At 45.5% G+C, this 13,328-nt stretch overlaps 1 protein-coding gene across 1 annotated transcript in view; it reads left to right on the top strand.

Moving 5' to 3' along the window:
- The window catches only part of LOC104275627 (protein phosphatase 1H), a gene marked incomplete at its 5' end in the record, with an annotated part of 53,104 nt that extends 40,170 nt beyond the window's left edge, over nt 1–12,934 (top strand). The window contains 2 exons of the mRNA XM_009871631.1: nt 5,523–5,674; nt 12,787–12,934. Of these exons, the coding sequence (XP_009869933.1) occupies nt 5,523–5,674; nt 12,787–12,934 (300 nt within the window). The remainder of the gene's footprint in view (nt 1–5,522; nt 5,675–12,786) is intronic.
- Between the last annotated feature and the right edge of the window lie 394 nt (nt 12,935–13,328).

Raw genomic sequence — 13,328 nt, forward strand, 5'->3', positions numbered from 1 at the left:
AGGAAATTCTGCTTTTTAAAGCTCTGCAAGAGCCACCTTGTTGCAGCTGAAAAGCTGAATTTGGTTCTGAAAGTTTTGTAAACGGCAACTCAGCCATTTGATGAGGAGAAGTGTCGCTCTGGTGGCAGTGCTTGGCCCTTGCCGGTGATGAACCCAAAGCCAGACACCACAGTGAATGATAAGAAAGTAATGAAGGAGAATTTGTCTCATTCCATTATGTTTGTAAAATCTGTCCGACAACTCCACAAATACGTCAAAGAAGACCATTTTAGATTCACATCTGCCTTCTGGAGAAATCTTTAGGAATTACGGTGTTGAAAGGAATAAGGAAGACAAACACTTAGAGAAGTACAGGGTGATCAAAGGGAGTCAAGGTGGTTTCAAGAAGCAAACGTCACACTTTAGTGCCTTGAAGTCCTTCAGGGTTATGTCTACCAGAGAATTAAAAAAAATAATAATCAACGCAGTAGATGGTCTTGCATGAGCACTTTGATAGCTCAGAAAACGTCTGAGAAACTGTTCTGCCTCACAGGTTATTAATATAAAAGATATGAAGCTACAGACTAAGTGGAAAGTTGGCACAGTCTACTGGAAATTGGCTAAAGGGCAGGAAACAAAGGGTGGCAGTAAAAAGCTAAAAGGAGATTAATTGGTGAGTGCTGCAGGGAGCAGTGTTGGGACCCGCTTTTTATTATTTACATATAAATTACTTGGAGGGTGGTATTGAAAGATCTCGCTGTTTGCCAGCAAAGCTGGGCTGGATAACACCCCAGCATAAAAAGGGACGATACAATTAGAAAGGGCTTAATTTATTGAAGTAGTGGAGTTGATCAATAGTGCAGGGGAGTGAATGCGGGCTGTTGTTTGGCTCGAATTCCCCTGGGGCCAGCTGCTGAGGAGCACCTCAGGTGGCTGCAGGCTCTCATGTCGCTCCATTTTGTGAGCGGGTTTGGAGCCGCAGGGTCTCGCCTCGGCTGGCTCTTCAAAACAAACCTGGCAAACGAGCGGCAGCGCCTTCACAGAGCTGCTGCCGTCCTTTTTGGCAGCCAAACATGGGGTTTGTCCAGTGGGTAGATCTGTTTGAAATGTATATATAAAACCAACCCACCTGCTCGTTCGCTGCTTGCCCAGAGCATTTTTCTCAGCTCTCTTGACTGTGTGTAGGTGGGCAATATGAGAAACAAATACCTGGATTGAGGAAAGGTGTAATGTGATGCATGTTCAGAAAGATGATGTCCTGCGTGACTGTGAACTCTAGCAGCGTGTATCCACTGTTACCTGTCAGCAGAGATCTGTCGGTACCAGTCAGGATAAAATACAGTGTAACCCAGTGCTTATTGTCATGGATGCCTGTGCTACCAAGGTTCTGGTGCTGCGTCCTTATAGTTGGCTCTTCTGGTTACTGAAGTCAAGTTTAGCTAATTAACAGGTCAACTGCTCCGCATCAGGTAAGACATCAGTGGATAGTACAAGTATGGTGACCAAACTGGGCCCTTCTGAGGGCTGCCTCAATGCTCTTGAGAGATGTTAAAGAGTGAGGAACTTTGCCAGGACAGCACAGAAAGGGGCTGGTAGGCTGGAGCGAAGTTGCTGATAAGGCTCTCGGGACAGCACAGGAGGCAGAGGACAGAGCACAGGTTGCCCAAGGCTACTATCAGGTTTGACATCTGGCTGCAGAAGCAATGGGTCATGAGGCAAAGATTGAAGATGGGGTTAAAATTGCTAGGAAATTTGTCAAGGGTGCAGCACCAGTAAAGGAAACCTCTGCATTGCCAGCCAGTGTCTGGCCAGCTGTCCTCTGCACTAGCAGAGCTATGCAGCACTGTCTTACAGCGGGTGGAGCTTTGCACAAGCTTTGTCACAGACAGAACACCACTTAAACCTCACTGTTCTGTTTTCTGAAATACAGCTACAGGAAGGAGGCAGTCATTGAAAAGATTGGCTCTGGATTTTTAAAAAAAATAAATAAAAAGTAGTAATTTCCATTGGAATCAATGAGCTGCTTTTGGTCACATAAGACTTAGTGCTGTTATAGACACTTAGGTAACTCTACGGGTCTCTCTTCATCTTTCCAAAACTCTGGCATATCACACTCCCTCACCTTTTACGTGCAGTGTGTGTGGAGGATGCTGTGGGGTGTTGCACAACGTGGAGAGATGTGGAGTAGCTGTTGACTGAGCCTTGCTGGTCTGTGCATCTATTACACGTGCCTCAGTGGTGCTGCCTGGCCTGTGTGCCCCTGGGAACACTCCTGTCACATTGCTCCATGTCCAGCTGAAGGCACGTGTTGCCACTGCAAGAGACCCTCATCAGCCCAAGAAAGAACTAGAACAAAGCTGCTAGCAGAGAAGGAAAGGAACTGACTTGTTTCTGTACCTGGGCAAGGTGGTCTATGAGCATAACCTGAACTTATGATAGACTGGACAGCTCTAAACTAACTTATTTTTTGTCAGCAATGTGCTGGGGGAACCTACAGGTGTGTTTTAGAAATCCAAGGAAAGACAGAAAGAAAACTTAAAAAAAAATATATTATGTGGACACAGCTGCCCTAATGCGTTGCTGCTGTGGTAACTGCAAGGCAGACAACGCTGCACTTCACTGAACGTTTTGTTGCATGTCCAAACAATCCTTATGTAAAAGAATCTTACCTGAAGCTGCCCCAAGCTTGCCTCCTGTAACCTTGTCACTCTCTTTTTCCTTAGCCTGAATATCAGCTTAGTGTCCCTTATTGCTCACCCCAGAGCCCTTCTCTGCACCTCTTCTGACATCAAGTCCCTTCTTAATGGCACCCTGGAGATGCTAAGTTCACCTTGTTCCAGATTACCCATAAAAATCAGTGACTGCATTTTTTTTTTTAGTTTTCTCCAAAAACATTCTTGGTAAAATACTTGTTCTTTGTGTTGCTCTAGCATTGTGCTGCACTAAGGATTGAACCTTTTGACGTGTAGGTTGGCTGCAAGTAGCTTTGACAAGTTTCTTACCCTCCCCAGTGCTGCTCTCTGAGCCAGACAAGACTGCTTGTTTCAGGAGGATTCAAATCAGCGATGTGTGGTCTTGGTTTCCTGCCTTCTCCCCCACAAATGCTGCAAAAAAAAAAGGGTCTTATGTGTACTTTGCCTGGGTGGGAGAACCATGGCAGATGTGTTTTTCCTAGTACTGACATTCGAAGCTTGGTGATTCCTAAGAGGAGCTTGCTGCTGAGCACATCCCTGAGCATTAACCCCGATGTTCTCTCAAATATTTGCCTGTACCCAAGAGATTTGGCCAGAACACGTGGTGCTTATTGATGGCTGTGTTGGCCAACTTACCCCTCACACCCCAGTGATTTTCAAGCTGAAGCTCTGGGCTGTTACAGGCTGAAATAAATACTGGGGAATGGCGACTACGACACCTGCTACTGGTTTCTGTGCAATGAGCTTGAGATAAGAGCTGCATACAGGGATACTTTCTATAACAATATCCTCACTCAGTTCTAATAAGGAGATATGCTCTAATGAAGAGAGTGTCTTGCCTTGACTTTAATCCTCTCCAAAGGACTTATTCAGCTGCTACCTCAGATAATGAAGTGAAGGTTACGTTTTACAAATGACCTTCTTGTGCTTTTGAGTGAAAGGCAAACAAGTGAGGATTAGCAGTCAGATCTAGGTGTTGTTTTTTCTTCCTCTGGTACTGGTTGCAGTCCCATAAAAATTATAATTACATTGAAAGGTCCAGGCATTTTATGTGCATTGCCTGCTCCATGGCTCCTAAGGGGAGAATGCATCATGAGGGAGAATAAAATAGCTCATATTTTCTAGTTATGCCAAACGCTTGTTTCGACAAATTTCGTGACTGCCGCTGCTTTTAGTGGAGCCCGAGGCCAGAGCAGGGTGCGTGATGAACCATCCCCTTTCCAAACTTCAGTACGGGTGATCATTTCCTCCTGTCTGCCTTGCCAAGGTTGTCACACTTCTTTCAAACTGTAGTTCTCACTGTGGTAATTAAAGTGCTCAGCGAGTGCTTTGTAATGACTCCCCATCGCAAGCTGGAAATTGCAGGTGGTTCGTCAGCTGGGACACAGGGTGTGCTGGAAGGAGAGTTACACCCAACTGAAGGTTCGGTTTAAAACACCTGCCATGACCTTTCCTCACATTCTGGCTCAGCTGATGATCTTCCAGCCCCTGTCCCCATGTCTGCACCTTCCACTTCTAGAATCACAGAATGGTTTGGGTTGGAAGGGACCTTGAAGATCACCTAGTTCCAATCCCCCTGCCATGGGCAGGGACACCTCCCACTAGTCTGGCTTGCTCAAAGCCTCATCCAGCCTGGCCTTGAACACTCCTAGAGTTAAGGCATTCACAGCTTCTCTGGGCAACCCGTTTCAGTGTCTCACCACTTTCAGCTTCCCCGTGGAGGTTTGCTTTGTGCAGATCTTGAATCAATCTCTACCTACCGAGCTCCTCACCAATACACATAACTGAGCAAGTAAACAGTTTTTCTCGGTTTTGTGGGACTACTCACTTGCTCAGGTGTAATTCTTGAGTGCAGCAGCTGCCTCAGGCCTAGAAAAAATGAACACGATGCCTTTTGCCACACAGGCACTTCCAAATGTGCAATTTATCTGGCAGAGTGAAATAGACTTGGACAAACAGTGAAAACAATTATTTGTGAATATTTTATTAGCAAATATCAAAAATTCATCAAGTAAATTATTCAGCTTGCATATGAGTAGTGCTGCTAATGATAGGGAGGAGCCTCACGCCCAAACCAGGCTGCCGGGTGGGGGAGACTGGAAGCGCTGCCGGCCGCAGGCGCAGCACGGTGCGGTGCAGCCTGGGCTTGGGAGCTCTTGTGTCTGTCCCAGCTGGGCTCAGCACATGAGCCGGGCTAGGCTGGGGCAGGAAGGTTTACCCTCTCCAGGGCTAAATTGGAGACAGCTCCCAGGAGTGCTGCGGGAGAGGTGTTTCAGTGCCCTGCCTGAACTTGCCAACTCACAGCCAAGCTCAGCAATTTTTCATAGAATGAAATAGAATCATAGAACAATTCAGGTTGGAAAAGACCCTTGGGATCATTGAGTCCAACCATTGACCCTACACTACAAGTTCACCCCTAAACCATATCACCCAACACCACATATAAGCGACACTTAAACACACCCAGCGATGGCGACTCAACCACCTCCCTAGGCAGTCTGTTCCAGTGTCTGACCACTCTTTCTGTGAAGAATTTCTTCCTAATGTCCAGCCTAAACTTGCCCTGTTGCAACTTGAAACCATTCCCCCTGGTTCTGTCCCTAATTACCTGTGAGAAGAGACCAGCACCAACATCTCTATAATGTCCTTTCAAGTAATTGTAGAGCATGATGAGATCCCCCCTCAGCCTCCTCTTCGTCAAACTGAACAGTCCCAGCTCCCTCAATCGCTCCTCATAAGGTCTGTTCTCCAGGCCCTTCACCACCTTTGTTGCCCTCCTCTGCACTCGCTTCAGAAAGATCTGACAGTCTTCTCCTTCATGGTTGTCTCTTGGGTTTTTTTTTGTTTTAGGTGAGAGTCTATGACCTCCTGCAGTACGAGCATGGGCCTGATGATGTTCTGATCCTAGCTACTGATGGACTCTGGGATGTGCTGTTAAATGAAGAAGTGGCAGAAGCTATCACCAACTTCCTACCAAACTGTGACCCCGATGATCCCCACAGGTTTGTGCTCATCCCTGATTTTCCAGCCTCTCCACAGAAGAGCACTTTCTGGTAACATATTTTTGTAGAAAGTATGGTATGATTAACGTTCAGTAAATATGCAACACTTAACAAGAAGACATTTTAATAAGTCGAATGGAGCTTCTACAGCAAATGTGGGGGTTTGGGGTGGGGGAATTAGGGAACTGTTGTAACTCATCATTGCCTACCTTCAAAGGAGTAGTTGTGGCATCATGGTGTCACTTGCTTTGCTCTACAAGGTCCTGTGGAAACTGTAGGAGGTCTTAAAAGAACACGGCAACATGTCTCTGTCCCCAGCAGTCAGAGGTCTCCTCTTATCTATCTTCTGGATAGTCCCTTAACAATAAAGCTTTTTTCTCACTAGGATGTAATCAGCATCTCTGATGCTCTGTATATTTGTATAAATACTAGATGGTGTGGTTCCCACTCATTCCTGGTCATGCTGTGATCTTTAAGCCCACCTTCAATAGGGGATGCTTGATGCTACCTGCTGCAGGACACGTGTGGTGGCAAAATAAGTGGAAAGTTGGACTGTTTCATTTAAGTGGATTCAGTTTCATTTCACAATTTTAACCTTCCTTATCCTCCTCATTTTCCTGTCTTTATCACCTCTTACTTGATCAGTTTCTGTCTTTGAAAGATATCATCAGGCAAACAAACAAGTCTTCAAACAACTAGCTAGAGCGCTGTCTGCCTTGAGTGAGTCCATCAGTCTGTCTTTCTGCTGAGTTCCGTGTCACCAGGAATTAAAACATTACACTGGAGATCAGAAGTCTCTCACTTCGAAAAGGGAGGACTGAAAGTGGAAAGAGCTTTATCCTTCCCCGGGGACCATTCAAGAAGCAAAGTGTGTGTTGCTCCTGAATTCAGGCCTGGCTGTCGCCGTCTTCTGCCCTCACCCTGGGCTGAGAGTGCAGAAAACAGCTTTTACGCATCCCCAGTTGGCCTGCAGAAAGTAGAGCTTCAGAAATAAGCTCTAGGATGTCTTGGCAGCCAAGTGAAAACACATGGAACGGTGTGAGAGCTCAAGTTACGGCTGTTTAGATGTGGCAGCTCCTGAGGACATGGGAAAACCCATCTCAAAATGCTTGGTGTTTCCCTTGTCTCTAAGTGGTCATCTTCACAGGTTCGGCCTTGTTCTCCATCAGCAAACAAGGAAGACAACTGGGGATGGATGCCCTGAGAGCCACGCTCCACTGGGCTGTTAAAGGGAGAGCCGTTCCAAAGTAACTCCCAAGTAGTTATTTTCTTGCCCTGACACTTACAAACATGCAATGCAAACCGAGGTTTTGCTGCAAGTACTCGATCGTCGTATGAGTGGACGATTAGCATGATGCTGCAACTGCAATATTTTGACTTTCCTCACCTCCTTGTGCCAAAGAGATGCGGTATGAATGACAGCCAGGGCTGTCTCTACTTCAGCAAGACATGGAAGTGTCCCTGCCCTCTCTCCAGGAGGACATGAGGCAGGATTAGTGAGGGGCACTTCCAGGGCATGTGGCACTGTGCTGGGCATATATGCCATTAATCTAAGGTAGGAGGAAATAACCAACCCAGTCTACTTTCAGTTATTCCCTAGCACTGTTCAGAGGCGCTTGGGAACTTTTTCTCTCCTTTCTGCACGCTGAGTCTCCTCTGGTAAAGTGTAATACCCCTGCCCTGCTCAGTCTGGGTGTATCATGCCTGTCTTGTTCCTTTTGGTCTTTCCAAAGATAGTGAAGGCCACTGTGTTTGTGCAGGAGCAATGGAAATTCTTTGTTCAATTTTTTGATTTTGACATGTCAGGTCAGTAATTATACATCAGTCTGTCCTAATGCATTATAAAACACTCATAGAAACCAGAGACACTGAAGGAAGAAAAGAGATTTTCTTTGTTTTGTTTAGATTTGTTTGTGCTGGTCTAGCCCCAGGAATTGTCGGGGATTAGTCCTTCTTTGTGCCAGTGTAAGAGCAACACACTCCAGAATTGGGCCTGCTGTATTATGAGTTAGAACAAACATGTTTATTAGTGTTTGACCTCTTGGTCTATGAATGGTCATCTGGATTGAAAATTAATTTCTTCTTTTAAGTAACTATGTGCCAGGTCATTTAGAGGCTTACAAATAGCAGTGGCAAGACATTTCTCATGCCAGCTTGCAAGAGGTAATTAGAGCAGTCCCTCCTATAGTTTACAATGATATTTATGAAAATCACCTTTGCAGAATTGCTCTTGCTGCTTGGTTGTAAAGAATATTTAAAGGGTTTAAAGTACTGTGTGAGAGGTTTCCGTAATTACTTCACAGTGGTCCAAATGAGGTATAACTAATGAATTTACAGTAGCAAAGCAGCTCGGACTGTGGAGCTGCATTCATTCCTCTCACTAGTCGGTGACAGGAAAATCTTGTTTGCTGTATGATCAGTGTTATGTTTAAAGGAAATGTTATCCCAGAAGATGTCAGGTTCGGCAGTGGGTGTAGTGACAGAGTCTGTGGTGAAGTGATCAGCTGGAAATGTAAAATCTCTAGGGATGTAGAAAACTTGTCAGAACCCAGGTGATTCTGTGACTCTGTAAGAGACCTGCCCCCAGGTTTGGTGATGCTGTGATCTTCTGGAGAACCTACCTGTGGAGCAGACCCTGGATTCGCCTGACCCAGTAGCCTACTTACTCCCTGACAGCAGCATATTTAAAAAAAAAAATTAAAAGACAAAAAAAGCTAGAGAGGAAGATTTGAGAGCTCCAGAGTACTTATCTGTTACGTAATTAGCTCTTTGTGGGAACAATATCCCTCCCATTTGAATTAGAAGTCATTTTATAGCCTGATGGGTAAAAGCTTACAGCCCTCAGCAACGCTCTTGGGACTCTCTCCTGCCGATATTTACTGCCAGAACTGTGAGTGCTCGTTACCCACAGAAAAACATCTTTAATTCCTGTCAAATGTAGCGTGTGCCTGGACATCTCCGTGTGCAGGGAGAGCAAAGTCCTCGGGTCTGTCTTCACCCAGACATGCAGACAGAGCCTTTGGGGATTTGGACAGGGGATGATGGGCACAGACTTGATTAGAGAACAATTCCTCCATGAAGTCTGTGATGGAGTGAAGAAGCTGGGGTGGAGCTGGATTTCTGAGCCAGCCAGCCAGTAGCAGACAAGGGCATGAAGGGGACCCTGAGTGAAGAACCAGGTGGTTGTGACACGCTGCTGCTTCCCATACAGCATCTCTCTGAAGAGGTGTGAAGATAGAGAAGCATGACTCTCACCCATCTCCTTCAGCCACGCTTCCGCAGGCTTACCCACTGACCTTGGGAGTCTTCTATTTCTCATCCCCCTTCCTGTCCTTTCTCCTTCCCTCTTACTCTCTCTCTCATCCTAGCTAGAGATTTATGAGGATGCTGGGGAGTTTTTCCACCTCTGCTGGGTGTAAGGAGATAAGAACTCAAACAGCAGCACGTTTCCCCCACTGTCACCATTTCTCCTACAGTAGTTTTTACTGATCAATACTGAAAGCTTCAGCAGAAGGAAATAAAAACCTCACATATATATTTATTCTTAAAACACAAAAGTTGTGTTCCAGCAAGGCTGTTCATTAGGAGAAAGTGGGTACTTTAAAACTACTTCAGCAGTTCTCTAATGCTGTCTTGACAGCTGAATCCCAAGTTCACAGCGCTGGAGAATAAAGCATTCGATAATGGACTGCTGCTGCTCTTCATCTCTGGGTACGAGAGACTCACCCTATCTCCTCTAGTGCCAAGTTGAACAGCATCTCTTCAATTTGGCTCTGCACAACGAGAGGAAGAATATGTTACCTCGCTGCTGCCTTCACCTGTTCTTTTTCCTTTGCTCCAATGTGCTGTTTTCTTGGGTATTTCACAGTCTGACTGTGAGAGAGTGTATCATTTATTAAAATCCTTTTTTCGTTGTTTTTGTTTTTTAATCTTGCCCTCTCCAAACATTGAGCAGCAAGAGCTTTACACAATCAAGAGCAGCACTCATTCCTTTGTACTCTTTAGATGTGGGGAGCCCGTGTTAATTAGAAAAAGGAGGAAGGCAAAGGTTTTTTTGCAGAATTATGTGTGGGTTTTCTTCTCTTAAATTCTGACAATGGCAGAGAAATCCTTGGAAAATATACTCTAGCCAAAATTCACTCAGCATCAGACATGCTGTGAATAAATATTCCAGTTTCTTGCTTACCACGTGGTGTCCTCTTGTTCCTTAGCCCTGCATCTGATTTCGGGATTTGGTAACTGGGGAGTGCAAGTATGTATGTTTGGGGTTTTTTCCCCTTAGAAAATACAATTTCATGTTGCATTAGGACAGTGTGGACAGTGCTTCTCATTATATCCTGCCATTATAGCTCGAGGTCGTTGGTGCAGACTTATCTCGGAACGTGCCGACAGCGCACATGTGTGTGTGCAAGGCTGCGTGTTAGAGTTCATGCCTTGGGCCCTTCTCACTGCTAAAAGTAAATCTTTTGTCAAAACTAGTGAGGGCTGGAAATTTTATCTCTTGGTACCATTAGGAGCAGGGCGCGCTTCGCTTCTGTGCAACATTACTTGGATTTAACATCAAACCTTTTGAGCAGTCAAATGTTGATTCATTTGCATTGAAGAAATCTTTCTAGCAGAGCAAATAAATGTATTCCTGGTTAAAAGGAGTCATTCAAGTTTAAGGCACCAAAACTGTAGAAACGGAACATAATTGCTTTTTTTTTTTCCTTCTTATATTCCCAGAGAGTGAATGAAGTCTCTACTGGTAGAAATTACCTTTTAATAATGCATTCTCTGGTGAAAATTTCTAACAACAGTCTTGGATGCTCAATAAACTCCCCCCTTCAACCCAGCTTCTGATGAGTGGAGATACCGTTCTTTCCCGTTCCTCAGGAGGGATCTGGCCAGGGATCCTCCCTCAGAAAAGGAGTCTTGTAAACCCTTCTTGTCCTGCCACATTTCTGGAAACTACAGAGGTGTGCTTTGCTTCTGGTGCCCTCTGGGTTTCACTTCACAGAGGCCCCACATCATCTTGGAAGTCGATACTCAAGCTTCAAATAAAACACAGGCAGCTGCAATATTGAACTGTGTTTTTTCCTGGCAGTGTTTTAACGGTTTGATTAATTTTTAATTATCAAATCATAGAAAAGCTTGCCTCCACCCAGCCAAATTCAAAACATCTCAGCCAGGTGTCGGACTGATGAAGAAAAACACGTGACAGTAGCTGTTCACCCAGAATGAGATTTCTTTCAGAGGAGACTTCTAAGTGAGTACACAGATGTGTTGATCTAGTAACAGCAGGTAAAACCATAAGAGAGCACATGACAGAGCACTGTCGTGTACCGACCTTTGCACTCTGACACTCTTCTACCCTCAAGCAGCATCTGTTATTTTTTTCAGGACAGAAAATAGCTCCCATAAATCCAATGCTGCTCAGGCCAGCACAGGCTGGGAGTTTTGAAAAAACATGAAACTTGTTATTTCACTAAATTAAGCACTTCACAACTCACATTCGCTCAGTTTTCATTGAACTCATAAACGTGAAAGAACTGTGGGACTCTGTTAATCTGGCTGTATTAACTGTAAGTTTCCTTTTCCAGCTTCAGAATACGAGAGATTTAAAAATCATTCCTACAGTCAAGGAAAACAGACAAGTTAGTCTGCTTGGTTTAAAATGTAATTTGGATTTTACTTTTAGTGCTCTATTACTTGCTTTCAGATGACTTTTTTGTTCTGTTTTGCTTCTGAAATAGTTGAGCAATGGTTACCTTCAAGTGTGTCAGTGAGCAAGGGTGTAGTTTTCAACAGCAAGTTGTATTGTTTGAGGCCCTCAGTTTTTCAGACTACTAGAAAGCCAATTTGTTAAGGCAAGTGTGTTCTAATATTTTCCTGAAAACTGGTGAAGCTGGGCACCCAAAATGATTGGTGACGTTTTGATGGATCAATGCCTGTCATATACTTTCAGACTCTGATGCAGGAGCTATCTCTTAAGTGGAAGGGGTTGCTGTGTGCATATGCTGTGATTTGTGTTTCTCCTGCCTGCTTCTGTAACGCTGGGAAGCTGGTCTTGGTAGCTCACAAGAGGGAATCTGGCAGGCTGTGAAAACCCACTTTCCTCATGAATCATAGATTCATAGACTGTGTTGGGCTGGAAGGGACCTTTAAAGGCCATCTAGTCCAGCGCCCCTGCAGTGAGAAGGGACATCTCCAACTAGATCAGGTTGCTCAGTGCCCCATCAAGCCTGACCTTGAATGTCTCCAGGGATGGAGCCTCCACCACTTCTCTGGGCAACTTGTTCCAGTGTTTCACCACTCTCACAGCAAAAAACTTCTTCCTAATTTCTAATTTAAATCTACCCTGCCCTAGTTTAAAACCATTAGTCCTTGTCCTATCACTGCATTCACTGATAAAGAGTCCCTCCCCAGCTTTCCTGTAGGTCCCCTTCAGGTACTGGAAGGCCGCTATAAGGTCTCCCTGGAGCCTTCTCTTCTCCAGGCTGAACAACCCCAACTCTCTCAGCCTGTCCTTGTAGCAGAGGTGCTCCAGCCCTCTGATCATCTTTGTGGCCTCCTGTGGACCCACTCCAACAAGTCCATGTCCTTCTTGTGTTGAGGGCTCCAGAGCTGGACGCAGTACTCCAGGTGGGGGTCTCACCTGCACAGAGTTGGACTAGATGATCTTTTGTGGTCCCTCCCAACCCCTAACATTCTGTGAGCAGAGGGGCAGAATCACCTCTCTCAGTCTGCTGGCCAGGCTTCTTTTGATGCAGCCCAGGATGTGATTGACCTTCTGGGCTGCAAGCACGCATTTTTGGCTCCTGTCCAGCTTTTTGTCCACCAGCACCCCCAAGTCCTTTTCTGCAGGGCTGCTCGCTGTCACATTACCCACTAGCCTGTAGTGATAATGAGGATTGCCCCAACCCAGGTGCAGGACCTTGCACTTGGCCTTGTTGGACCTCATGAGGTTCACACAGGCCCACCTCTCCAGCTTGTCCAGGTCCCTCTGGAGGACATCACATCCCTCTAGTGTATCGACTGCACCACACAGTCATGTGCAAACCTGCTGAGGGTGCACTCAGTCCCACTGTCTATGACGAGCTCTCCCTGACCGTATTCTGCCTTTCCCACAGGTACACTCTGGCGGCGCAGGACCTGGTGATGCGAGCCAGGGGAGTGCTGAAAGACCGGGGCTGGCGAATATCCAACGACAGGCTGGGCTCCGGAGACGACATCTCTGTCTACGTCATCCCTTTAATACACGGGAATAAACAGTCGTGAAAGTAGCATCAAGAGTGGTTGTAGGATGGGGATGTTTTTGGGAAGGGCCTGTAAGAGACAATATGTTTTTGGTGATCCAACCAGGACACTTCCAATTGATGTAATCTATTCAAAACTAATGCTGGAGGGGTATTTTTGTGCCCGAAAAGTAGGGCTCTGCACATATACTGTATATGATTAAAGATAACCCTTAAGATTACAATTGCCCTATAGAAATGGTTTTGGTGCTTAAGAGGAATGGGATATAAATGCTGCTAGCATATTATGGATTCTGTTGTCCCTCCAGGTAGGGAATTAATTTTTTTCTGTTTACCATGTAGCTTGGAAGAGCCATTTCAGTTGTGAAAGTAGAAGTGGGTATCAGAAGCCAAGGAAGCTTCTGAAATCTACCCCC

This window comes from Apaloderma vittatum, unplaced genomic scaffold (genome assembly GCF_000703405.1).
Source record: "Apaloderma vittatum isolate BGI_N311 unplaced genomic scaffold, ASM70340v1 scaffold2146, whole genome shotgun sequence".
NCBI lineage: Eukaryota > Metazoa > Chordata > Aves > Trogoniformes > Trogonidae > Apaloderma > Apaloderma vittatum.